Genomic DNA, 23,766 nt, shown 5'->3' with positions numbered 1-23,766 from the left:
CCCAAGCAGGCTCAGCACCGTCAGCACAGAGCCCAGTGTGGGGCTCAAACCCACAAAATGTGAGATCATGACCTGAGCCAAATTTAAGAGTCAGATGCTTAACCAACTAAGCCACCCAGGCACCCCATTAGTAGCTTTTGTAATCTCAGTTTTCCTTTCTGTATTTAGTTAGATGGTGAGAAAAAGAAGGGGTGCCTAGTGGCTCAATTGATCTGACTCCTGGTTTTGGCTCAGGTCATGATCTCACATTTCACAAGTTCCAGCTTTACATTGGGCTCCTTGCTGACAGGGGAAAGCCTGCTTGGGATTCTCTCTGCCCCTCCCCTGCTCGCGCGCTCTCTCTCTCTCTCTCTCTCTCTCTCTCTCTCTCTGTCTCAAAATAAACTTAAAAAAAGAATAAATAACATGCACATGCAACAATAAACTCATTAATTATGCTCAGACTGTATCTGGCATACACTGAGGTGTTTAACATGTTTAACAAATTCTAATTTTTAATCTATTCTGATTTACATATCTTATATACTTTAATTTCTCTTTCAACTTGAGATAGAGCCTGATAATAAAGGAAAACAATTGAAATTATAATCCATGGAGTTATGCGGGTCACGTGAGAAAATATAAGAAATGATAGATGTAAAGCTATGCAAGTGATATTATTATATGATTGTAAGACATGAAATTGCATTAAACATTTGAATTTGGATGAGAAAAACAAAAGTTATTAAATCCAAGTGTTATGAACAAAAGAATATTTGAATTCTAATTTAGTCATGACATTGTTTTTAAGAAGAACATATGTGACAAATATCTTTTAAACAACTAGTCTTTTCTTTGAAAGTTCAGAAATGAAATTATATAAATTAATTGGCTTGTGAATGGTTCTGCCAACTGCCACAAGGACAGAGTGCTTCTATGGGAGAAAAATGGATGAAGTGCTCAAAAACAGCTTGTGGTTTCCTTGCATTTTTACATGAAATTGTCTTTCAGCATTCTTGAAATGTGGGAATGTTTGGAAAAGGTATTTGTTGTGAATCACTTCTTTGTCTCGGACTGAGTATTCAAAACATCTGAATCTATGCGCTCGTATTTCCACACTTGAAATATATTACACAGCCTCACAGCCTTGTACTGTCATACAAATTATGAGATTTGTCTGTGCAAAATACAAATTACAAGGTTTTTTTTTTTACATTGAGGAATAAAAGCACATCTGCCTATAAATATATTTGTGAATTTCATAAGAATATTTGCTATATAGATATGAGTGATTTCTAGATGATATTCTTATTTCAGGCTGAAGATTTTACAACCCCAGTATTACTGAAATAATCTCAGGACTTTTTCTTCGTTTATACCTCACCTTAGACACAGCTACCAAACGGTTAAGTATCTGCTGAATGGGATTAAATTCCTGTGGGTCCATTGGTTTTACCAATTCTAATGTGATAGAAAAAAGTATATTTATGGGGCATTAGCCATAAGTAATGTAAGCAAAAGGACAGTTGGGTTTGCTTTAACAGCAGCCTGAGATGAATATGAGACCCAATTTACAGAAACATTAGACTACTTGCCTAACCTTCTGAACAGTCTAGTATTGATCAGGGAATCTACACCTCTCTTTGTAATGTAAGCAAGGCTTAAGCATAATTCCACATACCTGTAGGTGGTAAAATTAAAACTGTTCCTTGGATTATATATGAAAGTCCTATTTTAATGTGTGTGTGTGTGTGTGTTTTGTTTTGTTTTGTTTTTTAAATAGATTCCAAATCCTCTATTTGACCTGGCTGGAATAACATGTGGACATTTTCTTGTACCTTTTTGGACTTTCTTTGGTGCAACTCTGATTGGAAAAGCAATAATTAAAATGCATATCCAGGTAATTACACCCTCTGATTTACTGTCTGATGATGGTGAGCCCTTTGAAATGCATTGAAACTTAATTCATTTGCTCATTCCAGTGTGAATTGTTAATATTTTGGTTCTGCTTCTTTGGGTTGGTATTTTCCTTAGGTATTTAACTGTGGAAAGTCATCTGGGGGTTAGTGAATTTGGGGCAGGTTTTCCCTGTCCCTGTTGGAAAATTGTGCCCCTTTATGACTTTTTCCTTGTTTTCTTTCTTTCCTTCTTTCTTCCTCCCTCCCTTCCTGTCTGTCTTTATTTCACTTCTTGCCTTGTGAAACTTTTCATCTAAGACTTTTAGCAAACAAAAATAGTGTTCTCATATAGGAAAATGCACATCATCATTTTCACATACATAACCAAAAATGTCATATTTTTACTATTAGCTGAGAGAATATTGCCTTACACTAATTCCACTTTTCTTTCATACCCCCAAATAATACTTCCTCTCAGGGCACCAATGTCCTTTACAGAAAACCAGCCAGATGTCAGTGTGGCAAAAAATGGGGAAGAAAGGAGTCTCTGAAGAGGCAAAGAGCTGTGGGTTGTGGTTAGAGAAGTGAGAATCAGCTATTGTGCATAGCCAGTCTTAACAAAAGCTTCAGGACAGAGAGGTGTGTGTGTGTGTGTGTGTGTGTGTGTGTGTGTGTGTGTGTGTGTATGAATAGAAGAGAGAAAATGAGGGGAAATGAATATACGAACCTTGACATGAATTGTTGCCTTTTAAAAGGGCAAATCTCACTAGAATAAAATAAAATTAACCTGAATAGAATGTCTTAATCAGTGAGGTTTACGTCAAAGAGGCATTCACCAAAGGAAAGGCAAGAGCAGTGAGTAATGTCTTTGCCCTGGTATAATTCCTTCAAAACTAAAAGCATATCTTTTAATTTTCTCCAATTTCTTCTTAACACCTCTCTACCTTCAGTTCTTAGAAGAGCAGAATGAGACAGGAAAACTTCAGCTACTTCTACCTGCCCAGTTTCTAATATTAGATTTTGGCATTTGGGATGAGTTTATTGAGCCTGTCCTCTACTCTCCTGCCATGAAAATCATTCAAAATTCCAAGGACATTCCTCCTTCAAGGAATATATTTTCTGCCACTTACATTAAGTATATTGTTCAATGAAATGATTTTTTAATATGGGAATGCTAGTTACTTTGGTAAATATTACAATACCCTGTTAGATTTTTACAAATAATAAAATACCATGGTGAGTAGTAAATTATTTTGTAGTGTATCAGAAGATAAATTTTTCTTTGATCTTTTTAGTTATTTCTAGGGGAAGAAGGAAGCTATCATTTTGCTTTTTCTTCCAATTAATTAAAGTATTAATTGTCCCTTGAAAGTATTAATGCCTGGGGCGCCTGGGTGGCTCAGTCGATTAGGCCTCTGACTTCGGCTCAGGTCATGATCTCATGGTTTGTGAGTTCGAGCCCCACGTCGGGCTCTGTACTGACAACTCAGAGCCTGGAGCCTGCTTTGGATTCTGTGTCTCCCTCTCTCTCTGCCCCCCACTGCTCGTGCTGTCTCTCTCTCTGTCTGTCAGAATAATAAATAAACATTAAAAAATTTTTTAAAAAGAAAAGAAAGTATTAATGCCTAAGAAACAATAACATTATTTTAATTCCCTTTATGATAGCAACCTCTCTGGGAATCCATAAACTTTATGCGTCCAGCTTTGCATAGTAACTTTCTATAAATTAATAGTAAAATTTATTATGCCAAGAGTACTCTATAGTGATAGGGCATGCAACTTATCAGACTTCAAAACAATATGCAAATTCGTATATTTTTTAAACATTCTTAGATTTTATCAAGTTATGATAATGCTTAATTTTTTTTATATAGGCCTTCACACTTTATTTTTTTAAATTATTATTATTTTTTTAGTACTTCACACTTTAAAGCACTTAGTGTATGTGAGCTGATTTTATTATTATAATCATTGGATAGAGAAATTACTACAATTTTGTAATTGTCACACTTAGAAGATTAATAAGTAGTAGTTGCCTAAGAATGTAAGTAACAGCTAGGATTTGAACCCAAGTCTTTTGGCGTCAAGTTCAGTGTTCTTTGCATTCTTTGGCATTGCCTTCTAAACTATAAATTACTTACATGATTAAGGAAATTGAATTGTGTAATGCCTGCTATTTATCAAGACCTGTGCCAGGCAGTTTGCACTCGTTATCTCAGAACAATCCTGTGAGGTAGTTATTATCCAAATTTCATAGGTAGGAGAACAGTGTTAGAGAAGATAAAATCCATGCCTAGGCTCTGGAATTCAAACCAAACTGTATAAATTTGAAGGTATTCCCTGTATGTGTGTAGAGGGAAAAAAAGTTCTATGTTTCTGAAAGCAGAGAATCTGAGTTTCTTCACTAAACAGACTATGGGATGTGTTTGCTGTGTTCCATTGTATCATGGAGACACATACTTTCTAAAGGCATGTTACTTGGTGTACATCCAGATGTAGCTCAGGACAATAAACATTTCTCATTCTTGGGTAGACAATAGTAGTGCATAATATAAGCATTTTAGCTATTTCTGAAGTAACCAGGAGGAAACCGCACACACAGATTTTTCTGTAATAACAAATCCATCTTTTCTTCTGATTCTTCTTTTTCCTCAGCCTAAAGCAAAGAGCCAAAAATATTGTTATTTTTATTGATAGCTTGCTATTTGTTAAACTTCCCTTAAAAATTTCAAATTACCCCACCTAATAATATTAGATTGGGATTTCCAAAGTCAATATACTTACACTCAATATTTCATATACCCTGTAATTTACTTACCGTGTATGTTGTTTGTTGCCTCTTTACCTTTCCGACATGGACACATACATGGAAATGGAAGCTCCATGAAGGTAGAGAATTTTGTCTTTGGCTCACTGAGGTATTCTAGTGCCTAGAATATCATCTGACATGTTGTAGACACTCAATAAATTTTTAATAAATGAATTTAAGACTCTTTTTCCATTGAAGGACGCTTCTTTTATAGATAGTTTCTTTGTTCATTCTGGCACCATTAGTTCCCTACACCCTCTTTTTTTTTTTTTTTTTTTTTTTTTTCTTTTCTTTCCTACTCAACCCTTTCCCTTGACTATTCTGCACACATGGTTGAGTGGGCTGTCTGGTGGTCTGTGCCGTGTGTCTGTTTATTTGGTAGAATCCCCACTCAGACCTCCAGCCCGAATGACTCTGAGATGAGACATATGTTCTTAAATATCTGACACATTTATGTCTTGCCCAGCACTGTGAATTTTCAAGCTGTTCCATATAAAAAGAAAGTCTTGTTTTGTTTTCAAGCAGTGAAATTATGCAATTATCTGGGCATTGGCTTATTTTCAATGTTAGGAAATGATGGTAAGGGAAAACTCATGGTGGTGAAATCACTGAGAGGCAAAAGCCATTGTTAGTGAAAGATTTATAGTTCCACCTAACTGGCTTTTAGTATGGAAACTAGAAGGACCCTTGTATATAATGCTTTTCTCCTAAAATGATCTGTATAATTGTCTTGTTAGTTTTGTAATCTTCATATACCATTTGTGTAACATTGTTTATGAAATCACCATCCATTTTGTAACTATTTTTGACATCTATATGTGCTTGCTTTTTCCATAAGATAAGTAGTAAGTAATCTTTTTAAAATTAATAGATATGGGAGTGCCTGGGTGGCTCAGTCGGTTAAGCGTCCGACTTCAGCTCAGGTCATGATCTTACAGTCAAGCCCCACGTTGGACTCTGCACTGACAGCTTGGAGCCTGGAGCCTGCTTTGGATTCTCTGTCTCCCTCTTTCTCTCTCAAAAATAAATAAATAAACATTTTAAAAAATTAATAGATACATAAACACCAAAAAAGACTATGAACTTTTTTTTTCTTTTTTAGTCCTACTTCCTTACACATACCCAGCCGTGCAGCTGTCAATGTCTCTGCTAACACTAGACGTTCCTTAAGAAAATATCATTGCTTTATTAGTCTTCTACCTGAAATGATATGCTTTAGTGTAATTTAGCCACTTTCCTGAGATTCATAATGGGTGGATAAAAAGAAGTCTACTATTATTTATTTTATTTTTCTTCCCTCCCCTGTGGTTGCATAGTCTGAAGTTATTATTTGACAAACAATAACAAAGATTTAAGCAGTCGAGGGACAACTTTGAATTACTCATGTTTAATCAGAATTCTTATCAATCCTTTAGAGCTAAACTTTAATACCACATTCTTGAATCTCTAATTGTACTTATGTACCTCTCCTTTCTCTGAACTTCTGTAACACATTTTTACTACTAATGTCATCTATAGTATGTGTGTGTATATATATATATATACACACACACACACACACACACACACACACACATAATTTATCATTTTTCTACTATAATACAGAAAAATATTTTAATTTCTTCAGGGCATTGAAGAAGGAAGTGTCCTTGCCATCTTTGTGTTCCCTGAAAATCCATAATAATGCCTTATGTTATATATTATTTTGAACATTTATTTGAGTTGAGGACATTTGCTACCTGTTAGTCCTAAAGACATCTTTACTTGGAAGGTAGGATGTCAACATCTTTAATTAATGGAGAGGACTAAAAAACACCAAATTGAAATGACCCAAATCTGATAAAGATTCTGAATAACTGTTGATACTTTTGCTTGTATAGTAAACCTAAAAGTCCAAAATCATTCAGGATCTGAAAATGGAACTTTAATAATAACTTCTATAAACTTTCTATGAAGGGCATACAGGCTTTTCAAGATCCTATGGATTAGATTTAGACCAGACGCATGTCATCAGGCTGATCAGCTTTAATTTCAGTAGTGGGGTCTGTATGGGAACCCATGACTTCAGTTTGTCTATGTATCCATTCTAGGATACATAGAACATGCGGAATGTCCACCCAGCCTTGGGTTTCATGACTCATATTTTTCCCTCAGACATGGTCGTGTATGCTGGTTAGAATACAGCTGTGCTAAAGGAAAAACATCTTTAAAATACAAAGTAGGTAGCATTTGTCAGTAAAGTGGTGTTTCGTATATTTTGTTTTTTTAAAGAATTTTAAAAATTGCAATTGGGGCAGTACCTCATCTTTTTAAACTCTTATCAAAATTATGAATTTATAGTGGGGTTTTTTTTGGGTAACATATTTTAACTGGCATTTTCTTTACAGAAAATCTTCGTTATAATAACATTCAGCAAACACATAGTGGAGCAGATGGTGGCTTTCATCGGGTAAGTAATTCTTTGTGGACTAATATTAATATCACTGAACAGAAGAAAATTTATAAAAGATTTTATTGAAACATAATTTTTCTAATGCTTATTTTTTTATCTTTTGAGAAGGAAAAATCTTTTGCCCTGTTATTAAATTGAAGACTTTCTTGCTCTATAGCTGAGAAAGATGAAGTTCAGATAACCCTTATTTAATTTTAAATTTTTAATTTAATTTTAATTTTAAAGTCATATAATTCTTGATTTAAAAGAAGCTTTGGAAAAAAATAATAAAGTTTAAAAATAAGAATAAAAGAAGCTTTGGAGTTTGAGACCGTTGCTCCTCCAAAGAAATAAGAAATTCTCTTTATATAAAAGACATGTGTGTATTATTACAGTTTAATGGTGCTTTAGTACAGTGCTGTGATTTTTAGCCAAAATTGGATGCCAGATACACAGTTGCCTTTAATTTAAATATAAATCTTACATAAAATATTAATATTTCATTAAAGAAGGCATGATAAGATGATTTAATATTAGAAAATAGGTCAGTTATGAACCTATTACTTCACTAGAGAAAAATCCGGCCATTTAAAAAAAAAAGCCTAGCCTATCCAAAGCTTTTATTTTTGTGTTTATAGAAGTAAGTTTTAACTTATGCTTTAAATGATAATGTCATAAATTTATGGAGTTGACTTTGATAAAAATAAAGACAGACTCATTTTATCTGGTTAATCAGATTATTAACTGGAATAGGAATACTGTCAGATAGCAAATTGAACTTTTTATATATTTTTTTTTAATTCAGTGTTTACAGGTATGAGGTTTTCATTTAATACTTTAACTGCCCAAGGTCTCCTGGCTGGCTCAGTCCATGGAGCACATGACTCTTGATCTCAGGGTTGTGAGTTTGAGCCCCATGTTGGGTATAGAGATTACTTAAAAAAAAAAAAGTTTAACTGCCCAGTGGTAGAAAGTACACTTGATGTAGTTTTTTGGCTTTTTTTGTGTTTTTTTCCCTTTATGTAGTTTTAACATGAATCTTTATCTTAAAAGCCATTTGTAAAACAAAACACTATTGACAATTTTGCTATTTAAAAAATTGCCATTTGGAGGTAAGTTTATAAGTATTCGTTTTATTATTCTTTAAACCATACCTTGTATATTATATTTATTCTCTTCTATAGATATTTTGTAATAAAATAGTTTTTAATATTTTCTATTATGGTTTTAATATAATAATTGAGGAAAAACATATTCTTGAGAATATACTCAGTAGGGCCAGTTATTGGTTTTATTACTTCCTAAGCTTCTGATCACAAATGTGGATTATAGTTTATACATTAAAATTTAATTACTCCAGTTTTTTGTTGCCTGGATCCTTACAGATGAATTGGTTTACAAGTCACCATACATAACATTCAAAAAGAAAGAAGAAATATTCTTGTCCCTTATTTTTTAAATACAAAGAAGGCATTTCATCTGTTCTTAGAGTTTATTGTTCCACCTCAAGAATTATGAAGGACACACAGCTGACTACTACAAAAACCCACACATTATAGGAATGACTGTGCATGTAGCACTCTACATCCTTCCCTTCTTCTGTTCCCATGCTGAGCATTTATAGAAGGAAGTTTTTCAACAACTTACCCACCACTACCACCTTCTGTTTCCCCAGTCTTTGGAGTTTCTAAAAAGATTAGTGGGGTGCTTGGGTGGCGCAGTCAGTTAAGCATCTGACTCTTGATCTCGGTTCAGGTCCTGATCTCACAGGTTCATGAGTTTGAGCCCCATGTCAGGCTGTGCACTGATGGCACAGAACCTACTTGGAATTCTGTCTCCTTCTTTCTGTCCCTTCCCCATTGTGCTCGCTCTCTCTCTCTCTCTCCCTCAAAATAAATAAATAAACGTTGAAAATTAAAAAGAAAAAGTAAATAAGTAAATAAAAAGATTAGTTAACTACCTGTCTTCCCTACTCACATCAAATTATGTTCCCTTCTAATCTGTTCTCTATACCGCAGTTAGTAACCTTTTAAAAATATTAATCTGAGCACATTACCACCACCGCCCTTACCCCCAGCTCCTCATCTTTTTTAAAACTTTTACTTGTTTTTTCCTTCATTCTTAAAATAAAGCTAAAATTCCTGAACGTGATCAGGAACATGATCATGAATCTTGTATGATGTATCCTCTATAATTTTCTCTTGTTGAGTCTCCCATGAATGGTCTTTACTTGCTTCTGCTTTTCCCTTTGCCTAGTTCAGGGCTTCTTAACCTTTGCATTGTTGACATTTTAGGCCAGGTAATTCTTTGTTGTGGGCGACTGTCCTGTGCACTGTAAGGTATTTGACTGCATCCTGTCCTCTACTCACTAGATGCTAATAGTCTCTCCCAGTCATGATGTTAAAAATGTCAGGGCACCTGGGTGGCTCAGTCGGTTAAGCGGCTGACTTCAGCTCAGGTCATGACCTCACAGTTTGTGAGTTTGAGCCCCTCATCGGGCTCTGTGTTGACAGCTCAGAGCCTGGAGCCTGCTTCAGATTCTGTGTCTCCCTCTCTCTCTGGTCATCCCTCTCTCTCTCTTTCTCTCTCTCAAAAATAAATAAACATTGAAAATAATTTTTAAAAAATGTCTGTAGACATTACCGAATGTCCCAATGCATGTATACCTCCACAACCACCACTAACCCCATGGAGAACCAGTGGCCTAGACAGTGTCCTTTAAATTTCAACTATTACATTAACAAAATGCCTTCCCTGACTAAATCAGATATCCTTTTTTCTAGAGACGCCTGTTGTACATGCACTGACAGTTGTGTTTTTCCATTTACGTTTGAGGGTATATGATTATTGTCTTTCTACCACTAACGTGTATGCTTCTTATTGGCAGAGGGCATGCCTTCGTTCACTGTTGTGTCTACAGCACCTGGCATCTTGATTGACACAGAGCAGGTGCTTGATAACTATCTAGTGGATAAATGAATACATGGTATCCAAATAAAGATCTGGCCCATAAAAATTCGCATATCATTTCATAACCCAGAGTGTTTCCCCAGCCTTTGGAGTTTCTAAAAAGTTGTATTACTTACACACAGTAAATAGAAATAAGAGTCTTTATAATAATAGGCCAGCAAATCAAAAGTGGAATTCTTACGGTTTTCAAAATCAGTACTTTCTTCCCTTTACTAGCTCATCTAGCACAGCCCTTCACAGAAAATCCAGTGATTCTTGGGGTGCCTGGGTGACTCAGTCAGTTAGTTAGTGCCCAGGTTATGGTCTCCTGGTTTATGAGTTTGAGCCCCTCATCAGTCTCTGCCGTCAGCACAGAGCCCACTTTGGATCCTCTGTTCCCTCTCTCTTTGCCCCTTCCCACTCGCTGTCTCTCAAAAATAAATAAACTTTTTTTTTTTTTTTTTTTTTTTTTTTATTCAGTGATTCTTCTTAAAGATGGTTTTGCATATGGGGTGCCTCGGTGGCTCAGTCAGTTAAGCATCAAACTCTTGATTTCAGCTCAGGTCATGATTTCACAGTTTGTGAGACCAAGCCCTGCACTGGGTTCTATGCTGGTAGCAAAGAGCCTGCTTGGGATTTTCTCTCTCTCTGCCCCTCTCCCAATCATGTGTGTGAATGTGTGCACACGTGCACATGTTCTCTTTTTCTCTCTCAAAACAAATAAACTTTTTTTTTTTAAAGGTGGTTTTGCATAAAGGTATTCTAAGATATTCAAGACCTGTTGGAATCCAGTTTTAATTGAATTAAATGGATGGTATCATACTTTTAAAATTGTTTTTAGGACATGGATACTGGAACATCCTGGTATCCTCTTTTCCCCCGTGCTTTCTACAGGGATTACCTCATTAACTTCTTTTCTAGATAATGTATTAAATGGCATAAATAACCAGACTTGGCAGATAATAATTCTGTATTACCAACTGCCAATAGGTGTTTGGTTTTTTGTTTTGTTTTGTTTTGTTTTGTTTTTTTGTTTTTCTCATATTTGTCAGGAATAACATTATCTTTCTAAAGTTTTTTTTTACAGTTTATTTATTTTTGAGAGAGAAAGAGAGAGAGAAAGAGTGCATGAATGGGGTAGGGACAGAGAGAGAATCCCAAGCAGGCTCTGCACTGTCAGCACAGAGCCCAATATGGGGCTCGAACTCAAAAACCGTGAGATCATGACCTGAGCCGAAACCGAGAGTAGGACGCTCAACTGACTGAGCCACCAGGTGCCCCAAGAATAACATCTTTTAATCAAATCCTCCAATTGAGCTTGACATGATCTGTTTTCCTACAGTTTGAAGTAGGAAGTGCTTTTAAATACAAGTGTCTAGGGGCGCCTGGGTGGCGCAGTCGGTTAAGCGTCCGACTTCAGCTAGGTCACGATCTCGCGGTCCGTGAGTTCGAGCCCTGCGTCGGGCTCTGGGCTGATGGCTCAGAGCCTGGAGCCTGTTTCCGATTCTGTGCCTCCCTCTCTCTCTGCCCCTCCCCCGTTCGTGCTCTGTCTCTCTCTGTCCCAAAAATAAATAAACGTTGAAAAAAAAATTAAAAAAAAAAAATACAAGTGTCTAAATGATAATAAACAGACTCACCAAACCTAGACTGAAAATGAAGTTAAACAAGGATAATGAATTTTGGTAGGTGTAAATTTATTATTACATATATAATAGTTCGGTAGTTTGTTTTAGAAAAGGAAAGAACAGTTAAATTGACTCCCTAGACCCCTTGTTGAGCTGATCTGAAAATACTACCTCTAATAACATTATCCTTTGATTGTTTGGTATCCCTCTTTACACTGTTAAACTGTAAATGGTTTAGCAAATCATCAAACTAAACTAGTAAAGTTTGGAATACGGGCTTTTGAAGGATATTTAAAACTAAGTACCCATAATTAAGGGAGTGGTCAGTTGCTGTGGTAGAGGGAAAAATCAAAAGACAAGACAAAAAAAAAGCCAGCAACAATTCAAATTTAAAATGATGAGATACTGAGACAAGAAGGAATGAAAAATGAACCCCAAGAGTAAAGGAGAGCTAGGGAGTGGAACATGAAAAAAGAGTGTACTGCCTTTGAACAAAATAAATTGAGATTTGAATATGAAGTCTGCCCCAGACTAGTTATTTAACTGGTAGTATTTCTTCTCCAGTTCAGGAGGCCACTGACAACCTTTCCAACTTCCAATCAAATGTGAAATGCCCAGTTTAGTAGAAACATACTTCTATCCGTGGTTTAACATTCCAAGGCATGTGAATTTTTAAAATGCTTTCCATCTCAGGGAGCCCAAGTGGCTCGGTCAATTAAACATCTGACTCGATCTCAGCTCAGGTCATGATCTGGATCATGAGTTCAAGCCCTCAACAGGTTCTCTGCTGTCAGAGGAGAGTCAGCTTCAGATCCTCTGTCTTCCTCTCTCTCTGCTCCTCACTTTCTTGCTCGCTCTCTCTCTCTCTCTCAAAAATAAATAAACAATTTTTAAAAAGTCACCAGTGGGGCGCCTGGGTGGCTCAGTCAGTTAAGCATCTGACTTAGGCTTACGTCATGATCTGGTTAATGAGTTTGAGACCCACATCAGGCAGTCTGCTGTCAGCACAGAGCCCGCTTTGGATCCTCTGTCCCCCTCTCTCTAGCCCTCCCCTGCTTGCTCTCTCTCTCTCTCTCAAAAATAAACATTAAAAAATAATAATAATAATAATAATAAATTTTAAAAATCACCAGCAATAAATAAATAAATAGTGCCTTTCATCTAGATTTTTTTGTTGCCTGTGTCTTCAGTCTCTGTTTTTTCCAGTTTCTGTTGACTGGATAGAAAGGTAGAATGCTAAGTGACTATTTTGTTTACTCCCAGGAAGGATTGAGGGAAGGCCTAATTCTTGGCCTTTAACCGGGATGAAGTTCTTCATCAAAGATTGTACAAATAATTCTTGAAGATATTATTTAAGTTTATTTAAGTAATCTCTACACCCAGCGTGTGGCTCGAACTCATGACCCCAAAACCAAGAGGCACATACTTTTCTGACTGAGCTAACCAGGCACCCCAAGTATACTATTTTTTGAACATAGTGAGCACTTTACCTACAATTATATTACTGTTTACTTCTAATTGTAGCCTTGTATGGTGGGTATTTTTTTCCTCTTATTGATAAGGAAATGAGGTCAGAGTTGTTATAAATAACTCATTTATATAATTTGTGCTTTAGTTTTTTGTTTTGTTTTTGTTTTCATAAAAAGAGTATCATACTAAGGGCGCCTATATGGCTCAGTTGAGTGTCTGACTTTGGCTCAGGTCATGGTCTCGTGGTTCGTGAATTCAAGCCCTGCATTAGGCTCTGCGCTGATGGTGCAGAGCCTGCTTGGGATTCTCTCTCTCCCTCTTTCTGTGCCTCCCCCATTTGTGCTCTCTCTCAAAATAAAGGAGGGTATCATACTATATGTAATTGTTTCAGATTTCTTTTATGTTGCTAATGTTATTCTGTGTTGCTGAATATAATTCATTTTGGTTGCTATGTGTTATTCCATTGGGTAATTATTTATCCACTTACCATTGATGAACATTTGAAATGTTTCCGTGTTTTTTATTTTTTCGAACAATGCTTTATGAGCATTTCTTAGTGCAGGAAAGGTGAGCACATAGTAAAGAGCCTGAGAGTATGGTGAAAGGGAAAACACAGAAGAGGGAAAAGGTGAATAAGAGAGAAATTGGACATAAGCAAGATAACCCTCAGTTTTGATAACTTAGTTTTGATAAGATAACTTAATTTTGTCTAGGGCCATATTTGGGCAAATTCTTACCACAGGTATGCCTGTGGCCTACCAGGCTAAACTGCTCACTAATGCCACCCCAACCCCTCACTTCACCCCACCTCCAGCATTGAGTTACTATTGACCATTACATCTCTGGTAGTGTGGTTTAGTATTAATTTTACACAGATTTGAATGCTATACTGATTACTGAAGGATATATTCCTTTCCAAAGGGCTGGTACTCTTAATGTAACTAGGGAGTGGCCCAGCTAAATATGATACCTTAACTATACCCTTGTTTTTTAGTACAGTATGTCATTGTATGACAGTCCTAAGGTTCCAGAGAGAAGGTAAGCCCTACCTTCAAAATTTACTGCAATTTTAACAGTAAATAGTTCCCTTCCTTCAACTAGAAATAATAATTAGTAGATTTATTTCTTAAACAGTTCTGGGAAGTAATTGCTAATGTCATTAAGTTTAGGGAAAGGTATCTCTATTATATTTTCTTAAATCAAAGGTTTAGTCTAGTTATATATGGAAATCTTAACATATGTAATGAATCAGTTTTATATTCTGAGAGATGTTAGAATACAGATAATTGCCTTGAGAGAAAGCCTTTTGGTTTATGATATGTTTGGCAGGAGGACAGAGAAAGGTTCTGAAAAAAAAAGAATAGGCATGTAATAGAGTTTTTCACTGTTTGGTATCTTAGTGTGAAATAAGTCAAGGGATGGAACCAAAGAAAGAGGGAACTTCAGAGCTTCAAAGGCATTACATTTGTTTCAGTCTTTTTTTTTTTTTAATAAGATTTAAAATTAATTTTTATTTAATTTTAGACTTTCTCCAAATGAGAGAGACCTGGGCATAAGAGCATGACCAAGTCTAACATTAAAATCGTTATTAAAATGACATGTTCCAGTATTCTCACCAAGTAGAAGATGAGAATTCCCAGAAAATAACATTAAGCATATGACTCGTAACAAACCATATGCAGAACATTGGCTTATTGTCAGGTTGCCAGGGTCTTATTGGAAGACAAAGTCCCTAGTTTTACCACACAGGAAAGTTTCCATAACTCAAATCATTGGACTTGGGGGAGGGGGTTGGCTGGAGCAGGGACTTTTTACCAGACACAGAATGTTCCATGCTCTTTGCTGCCTATTTCTGAGTTAACTTGATGTTTGACCTCAGAGTCGGATTTGCCTGTGGCAAGAGAGGGATCATTTTAACCAGTGAGTAATTAAGTGCTTGAGTCTTAAGGATGTTTCTTGTTCCTTATCCTATGACAAGTGGTCAGAGTGAGCTATGTTGGCCTGGACTTTTTCTTCTACAGAAAGAAAAATCTATTTTCATTTTAAAATATAAAATGGTTAATGTAGTTGATTCTCTTTGCCTTTGATCACTATAAAATAATTAGAAACGGTTGCAGAAGTGTAAAATACAAATATTTGTATTAACTAAAAAAGGATACATTAAGTTTTAACATTGCAGCTGCTGAGACTCCTTTGTACACACTGACTTTAACATAATCTTCTGCAGTTAGGGTGGAAAATGTTCATGTCCTCTTCCTGTAGTTTGTTATCTTCTCTTTTAACACTTAAATCTTCTATATTTTTGTTATGGATATTGGGAGGCATCATAGCTAAAAGATAAAGCAGGAACTCTGAGGTTAGACTGTATGAGAAGTTGTCATTGCATTAGGAACTTACTGCTGGCCATAATTAGAGCATTTCTGTAGAATGATGTAAACTAAAACTGAATTAAATTGTATTACATGGAATTGTTGATTAAAGGAAAAAGCAGATCAGGGTCACACCTGACACATTTTAAGTGTTGTGTAAACTGAATGAATCCATTCATTCATTTCTAATCATGAATGCATTCGTTCATTCATTATTAGAACAGTATTTTGAGACTGAAGGAAAGACTCTAGTAAAAAAGCTAGAGATGGAAGATAGAAATGAAAAAAGGGAAGGATGTGGGTTGGAAATTAGCATTTACTAAGAACCTGCTTTGCCAGATGCTTTACATACATTTTTACTGAATATGCATAACAAAACCTGTAAGGTACTATCACTGTGTAGATAGGGAAACTGAAACACAGAGAAGTTAAATTCATGTAAATGCAAGAGATGGAGATAGGATCCAGGAGACAAGATCAAAAGCCTAAGTGGATTATTTTCTTTAACCACTGCTCCTTCAAAACTAAAGATTCTAAGATCTTTTGACGTAGAAAGAGAAATATTGAGGGAGTGCTGTAGAAAGCAGTGAGATAGTCTATTTGAAGTTGGAGGTTTGGACTACAGTGCCAGTTTCAAATGGCTACTGTGTGAATTTGATAGGGAGTCAATGTGAATTTTTTCTTTCCACTCCTTGTTCACACTTGCATTCACCTTGTACAGCTGTAATTAGTTACTGCAGATGTTACTTTGAGGGAGAAACCTACTGGCTTTTGTACTGTAGGTTTAAATGCATTTTTTTCCTCTCTCATCACCCTTCTAGATTAAGTTCATTAAGGACAGAGATCATGACTTTTTTCTTCTTCATTATCTACTGCGTTTTGTGATTCTCTTCCTAACTAATGTTGGAATAACTAGATTGTTCTTAGTTGAGGTTGAATTCCAGTCAGTAACTGTCATTTTTTTCTCCACACACCTTCCTGCCACTTTGAATGACTAAACTCAGTAAGTTTTTATGCCATCCCACCTTCAATTTAAAATTCTGCAAACTCTCCTTTATTCTTGATCTTTGGGTCTATGGGTCCCTGTTGGTGATTTCATCCTTAGAATTCAATGGGTCTTCAAGCCAGACACAAATTTGTCGCTGTATAAAGCTGCCATCGGTGTACCATTTTCTAGAACTGAAATCAATTGATTTTTTTTACAGGATTTTGTTTTGGCAGCCAATCATTTTTACTTGGTTCTTATAAACTGCTCGTTTAGTTCTGGGTTCATTCATTAACATAAATGCCCACTTAGCTCCTACTGCTCAGGTTTTGTTTTCAAAAGTGTCCCTTTAATGATAGCATAATCCAAAGAGTAGCTACTAATTATAAGGAGGTTTTACCTCCATTCTGACTGATAGAAAACAATTCCAAATGTTCAAAAGCAAGGACAATTGCAGATTATTGTTATTATTATTTTTGAAAACGTCTGTGATGGAAATGTGCTGTAAGCCAGTAGTAACAATACACCTGATGTTTCTGGATAATGCAGTAGTCTTCCTTCTACACAGCCACTAAGAAACCGATGGTGTCATGTGTTTATAATACTGCTGAACACACAGTGGATTAACTTGAGTACAAAAGAGGTTTAAATCATTTCAAAGGGACACAGATGTGAATGAAATTCAAGATGTTTTAATTCCAGATCCTGAGGTTGAATCACAACGAATTTTAGACAGTGCCAGAGATTATCAACCCAAACTTTTGTATCTGAGAAAACCCTAGATTGTTTAGTGTAGTGTAGTTTTCATTCCAACTTTATTTTATGTTGGGGTACTCTTCCAAGGTCCTGAGATATAAAGGAATTTGGTTTGGGTTAGGGCTGCCACATTTCAGATCCAAAAGCAAGTAGAATACATCAGTTAACATTTTTTTTCTTGTAATATTAGCTTCAAAGATTCAGGTTCCCTATTCAGTTACATGGGGAAATTAATAACCCTTTCATTCCAGTCATACAGAATTACAGGATCCCACTTTTACTGGGTTAAATATAAGTTGATTTGCAATTAACATCAGTTCATTTACTTGTCATATTCCTGGGTTAATTAGGTATCATTTTGTTTCTCTCTCTTTTTTTTTTTTTTTTTTTTTTTCCTTTCTCTAATGTCTGTGGACTGGAAAGCTATAAATATTAATGGGAGTCATCATGATGGACTTTGACTTCTTCAGAAAGATTGCATGATAAACTACACTCCCCCTTCCTTCCTTCTTCAGAGCAGTCTACCTTATGACCATTTCATTTGGAGCAATCTGTCATTGTTGAATCAGGCCTGGAGTCTGAGATCCATTCTGAGTCACTATGAATAGAGCTCTAGTATTGGTTGGGCCACAGGGAAACTGGTGGTTAAATACTGTGAGAATCTTTATCAGACAGGAAATGACAACTCATTAAAATACTAACCGTTAAGCCTGTTTAGATCACTGCGGGGGGCGGGGGCGGGGGTGGGGGGGGAGGGTGGATTTAACTCTATAGTGTTTGGTTAAAATCTGCACACTTCTGGAAACAGAAAATTATTTATAAAACTTATCAAGAAAGGGAATTGCTGGGGGTGTGGAGCATGTCTGGCTAGCTTAGTGGGTAGAGCATGCAGCTCTTGATCTTGGAGTTGTGAGTTTGAGCCCCACATTGGGAGTAGAGTTTACTTTAAAGAAAAAAAAAAATTTTTTTTTTTTTTAAAGAAGAAAGGCAATTGTTAATCCATCTTCTTACTGAACTTCTACCATGCTGTCATTGCCTCTTATATATAGAAGACAAGATAAGCATGTAAATGGGCAGTGGAATGGGAAGGAGTTTTTATTTTATCTCTGAAAATATATCCTACTAGTACCTTCATTGTAAAATTCAGTCTCTTCAGCAGAACCACCGGTTGGCTTGAGTCTGCAGGAGACCATTTTCCATTTAATAGTAAGACTCTACTCCTGTGCTTCTGGGCCAATTCTCAGTTGATAGAGGAATTCTCTGGAGTCAGAGGATAAATCCGATTTATTGATTTACATACAGTGATCCTCACTCAATCAAGAAAATCAGTCTGAAGACCCCTGATACTCATTTGAAGTATAATTAAAATTTAACCAAGGGCACAGAATTTCAGTTTCTTGAGGTTTGACTCTCCAGATTCTTAATAGCACTCTTTATAAATGACCCATTAGAAGTCAGCAAAAAAGAGACATCCTGTGTCTTTACAGAAATAGCTTCTTTTCTTTCTGATATATTACCAAACAGTCCTGCACTGAATTGCTCTGCTAACTATACCTTCTTGGGAATAAGGTATAATATTTATACCACTTGAAGTTTAGCTTCATGGTCTAAACCAGTGGTCTCCACCATCAGAATGGGACTAAAATAATAGAACTTCTCATTTTTTTCAGAACTTCTATTTATATTTATTTTCATCTTTGTTATTTTCTTTTTTTTGTGTATTTTTGTTACATATATTACATTATGGTAGCACATACATATAAACTTTATATGACTATACACACATGGAGCATATAGTTTACCAATAATCTGATTGGCACTCCCTCAGTCCACAGGTCAGAAAATCACATCTCATGGAATACAAAAATAGGCTAAGAAAACAGTGGGAGTTCCATGATACAGAACGGGTTCACATTGGGCCTGTTGCAGTATATTGTGTTTTTCTGTGTCCCATTAATCAGATTTATAATTCCTAGTTTTAATTAAATTAACCTTCACAAAACAGACAAGTAGCTTTAAAAGTTTCCTATAAGGAAACAGAAGGAAGATAGTACTAATAATGCAGTCACAAGAAACAGTAAAAAAAAGTTGCAGCATTGACATCTTACTAGTATATGTCTATAGAAGTCAGCCAACAAATTTAGAAATTACTACTTTAATAAAAGACAAGTATGTAATATGCCTTGAAATAAATATTCACTTAATGATAACACAAATGCCATCATACTTAAAGTTAAGAATTTTTTTTAATTTTAGCTTTATTTTATCCTTTTTAATTTGTATTTGTGTATTTTACTGTTTGCACAAGTAATATATACATATATTCAAAATGTTTACAAACCATTGGTCTAAGCTTCTCGGCCTCAAAAGCCACTTTTTATGCTCAAAAAGTAGTGGGCATCATTAGTTTACTTCAAAAAAATCTCTACTATGATTCTGAATTGTAACAGCAGTAGAATTGATTAAACCCTAACTTTTCCTTTCTTTAGTATTGTCCTTGACCTGAATTTTATTCTAAAAACATTTTTCTGCCATTTATAAGCTTTCAGAGGTTTGACTAATCACACCCTGAGAATGTTATTTAGATGTTATGATTAATCATCAGAGGGATGTTAAATAAATTAGCCTCAGAGTACAGCACAACTAGTGAAAGAAAGGTAGAAAATACATTTTGCCTATAATTTTTTCTAAGAAAAATAAAGGCTTCTTACTCTGTAGCCTTTACTAAGAACTGATGTCAGACAATATATTTTCAGGAAAGCCAGTGTAACTTCCATGATCACATCAGTGCTAAGATCCTCAAAAAAGTGATTAAGAAAGGAGCAGAGCCTATATTAAATAAAACATTTACTTAATCATACCTACTTAATTTCCCTAGGCATTTTAACTGCTTAACCTTTATATGAGGCAGCCCTGTGTAAGTAGGTCTAAACAACAAGACAAATCAATGTTTTTTAAGTTCATGTTATTTCTGTTATTAAACACTGTGCCCCAGTTTTATGGTGGCACATAGTAACAAAAACATACTCCTGGCTGGAAAAATCCAACCAGAATCGTGAACAGGAAAATTTCAGGTCTTCTAATAACAATTGTTAGTTTGATGACCATCTCTATGATGGAGAAGAGATTGAAAGTTTTAATGATGTGTTTTTTATATCTGTTGAACCATTTTGTTTGAGAGTTACACAATTTAAAAGGAATTCCTTGGAAACAGGAATAATAATGACCGATAAAGTTTTGGGATGGGTTGTGTGCCCAGGAATAACCAACAAAATGAAAATTTAAACACTGTGACAAATAATCATACCACCCACTCTCTCTCCAGCCTCTACCAATTGTGATGCTTCCTCTGGAAGATTTTCTGGCTTTTTGTGGGTACAGAGAATAATGCAGACCTTTATTTATAATAAGTCAATATGGGGAGAGTTTAAAATATAGATTTATTTTCAGAAAAATGATTTTCAGAAGCAGAGTCACATAATGTATTAAAAACTGCAGAAAAATAGTTGTTTGCATATTGGTCAGGGCCCTTAACAGAATTTTACAAAGAAGTTTGTCTTGTTACATACCTCCTAAGGTATGTAAGCCTGGTAAAATACCGTTCCTGTGAAACCACTTTTCAAGCTTTGGGTGGGTTTGGACTTACGTAGGGGTTTTTTTTTTTCTTTATTTTTTCTCCTTTGTTTTCTCTTTGTTTTTCTCATTTTGCATTTTCTGACAGTTTTTTTTTTCTTTATTAACATCAATAACAGAAATTCAAAAATTGCCATTACTTTTTTGGAAATTTGTTTTTTAATGAGATATTATCTGAAACATGTTTGTGTATGCCAAGAAAATAAATATCAAGATAATTACTATCCACAAAGCTTTTTCTACCCACCATGTTGAAGGTCTACAGCAAGGAAAAGCAGATGAGATCTTTTTTGTTGTTTTTTCTGTTTTTGTTTTTTAGGGTTTTTTTTTAAGGCTTTCTTACTTAGAGAATGTGTTTACAAGGGTAGTTTAAACATATTTAAATCCAATAGTTGACTGAAAAATCATTTTGTGTTTGTTCTCCTCCTACTTTATATCCTTTTATATCACGAAACTATAATACTTTGAACTTCATCAGACCTAATGGCAGATGGAGGACTTCACGCATTCACTACAGGTTGAGATGACTCCTTGGCCAGGTGCACAGGGTACTTTGAATTTAATGGCTTTCAGAGAATGGCATTTAAGCTATTTCCTAAGCCAACTGTAAAAAACCACTGAACTGGAATTCAAGTTATTCTTCACCCCCCATCCCCCATATATGTACCTTAAATTTATCTTAATGTCAGAATGGACTCTTCTGTCTGCTGCTTGAAAATAACTTGAGGGATGAGGTCATGGGCTGGTATTATAGTTTGCTTTAAATGCAAGTTAAGATTGACAGCTGTACAGAAATATTAATGAAATATATATATTTAAAAAGAGTGACAACTGCACTTTCAATTTTTATGTAGTCCATTACTAAAATAGCTTTGATGTTAATTAAGGGAACTCTAGTGTAATGTGCTTTGTATAAGCTGAGGCAACTGTGGCCTAAGCCATTGTTTGTAGAGCTAGAACAATAAAAATAAAACTAAAATTTTGATGAGTATATCAAGGTTAAGAGAATCCGACAATTAGTTATATAATAGTTAATACTTATGTGTTCTTTTTTTTTTCGGATTTATTGAGAGCATGTGACATTTGTTCATGATAGTATTGGTTAATATATTGCAATGAAAACTTTAAAAAAAATTTTTTTAACAGTTATTCACTTTTGAGAGACAGAGCACAAATGGGGGTGGGCAGAGAGAGGGAGACACAGAATCCAAAGCAAGCTCCAGGCTCTGAGCTGTCAGCACAGAGCCTAACTTGGGGCTTGAACTCACAAACCACAAGATCATGACCTGAGCCAAAGTCAGAAGCTTAACTAGCTGAGCCACCCGGGCACCCCTGCAATAAAAACTTTTAACTTCTCTATTTCAACTGTTTCCCTAGTCTCTTATGAGAAACTAATAGATTCGTCTCCCACCCCACCAAAAATTCTTCAAAGCATGTAACACTATATAGCACCTTAAAAAATTATCTCAGCATTAGCCCAAGATAGTTGAAAATTGCACATCACTAAATGTAAATGTGCAATAAACTAAACTAAATGTAATGACGTATATTCTCTCTCAACTAGAGTGTAGCTCTTAATAGACTTAACAATGGCAACATTTTTTAACTTCACATTATTTTGAAGAGAGTCTAGAATGACTGTTGCCAGTCCCTTCCTTATTCCCCTCAACCACAGCAACAAAAACGTAGAACCTTTCTAACATGTGGGTCTTAGTTCTTCATTTTCTCTTTCAATAATGGCCCAAGAATGGAGCCCAAGAATTATTTGAGGGTAACTGTAAGCCTTATTTCTGCTAAACTCTAGTCTGAAGTTAGAAGTCTGAAGAAAGAACAAGGCACATATAATGGAATCCAACTCTTAGAGGACATCAAAAAGAGAATTTTCAAGGCATTTCTTGTATAATCTAGCTGTTCACATTAGTTTACAATTATATCAGCCATTGTAAATAAAAGGAGTGTTTTAACCTTAAAAAAAAAACACAATGGCTTGACTATGGCTTATCCTTGGAAGTTTAAAAACAATGATATAGGGTATTTTTTTTTTTAATTTTTATTTATTTATTTTTGAGAGAGAGAGAGTACAGGGGAGGTGTAGAAGGATAGGGAGACGGAGAATCCCAGAGCTGCCAGCTCACAAACCATGGGACCATGATCTGAGCCGAAATCAAGAGTCAGACGCTCAAACCCCCAGAGCCACCCAGGCTCCTAGCATTTGTTATTAAGAGTGAATAAGAATTGATTTTCTGAAGTTAAGTTCTGTCTGGCTGGTTCAGTCAGAGGAGCATGTGACTCTTGATTTCAGGGTCATGAGTTTGAGCCCCATGTAGAGATAACTTAAATAAAACTTAAGAAAAATAAAAAATAAAGAGAAAGTTTGTCCTCTTGTTGCCCTGTTGTAGTGAGAATCATCACTGATAAATAGCAACACAGCTCAGACCCAGCTTCTCTGGTTTACCCCTTAATGTAAAGCTACTTAAAAGTCAGTGAGAGAGAGACTGAGGCTGTAGGTTAAGAAAGAGACTTTGCGGGGCGCCTGGGTGGCGCAGTCGGTTAAGCGTCCGACTTCAGCCAGGTCACGATCTCGCGGTCCGTGAGTTCGAGCCCCGCGTCGGGCTCTGGGCTGATGGCTCAGAGCCTGGAGCCTGTTTCTGATTCTGTGTCTCCCTCTCTCTCTGCCCCTCCCCCGTTCATGCTCTGTCTCTCTCTGTCCCAAAAAAATAAATAAACGTTAAAAAAAAAAAGAAAGAGACTTTGCCCTTCCTTCTCCATTTTTCCTGTCTGTCCGTATGGGTCTTATGTGCTGATCAGTACAGCTATGGTCTCTGCTATCTATGTCTATTCAGCCCTTCCCCGTGTCTTTCA

The 23,766-nt window shown here is 35.7% G+C and overlaps 1 protein-coding gene across 3 annotated transcripts in view; it reads left to right on the top strand.

Annotated features, from left to right (window-relative positions):
- Nucleotides 1-23,766, top strand: part of VMP1 (vacuole membrane protein 1) — a 128,730-nt gene that overhangs the window by 101,406 nt on the left and 3,558 nt on the right. For all 3 annotated transcript variants that reach the window (XM_040496960.1, XM_040496958.1, XM_040496959.1), the window contains 2 exons: nt 1,763-1,879; nt 7,074-7,135. In XM_040496960.1, the coding sequence (XP_040352894.1) occupies nt 1,763-1,879; nt 7,074-7,135 (179 nt within the window). The remainder of the gene's footprint in view (nt 1-1,762; nt 1,880-7,073; nt 7,136-23,766) is intronic.

Source organism: Herpailurus yagouaroundi, unplaced genomic scaffold (genome assembly GCF_014898765.1).
Source record: "Herpailurus yagouaroundi ecotype Mexico unplaced genomic scaffold, PumYag 189, whole genome shotgun sequence".
In the NCBI taxonomy this organism is placed as follows: domain Eukaryota; kingdom Metazoa; phylum Chordata; class Mammalia; order Carnivora; family Felidae; genus Herpailurus; species Herpailurus yagouaroundi.
The sequence above is the reverse complement of the archived record's forward strand: the minus strand, read 5'-3'. Positions and strand labels throughout refer to the sequence as shown.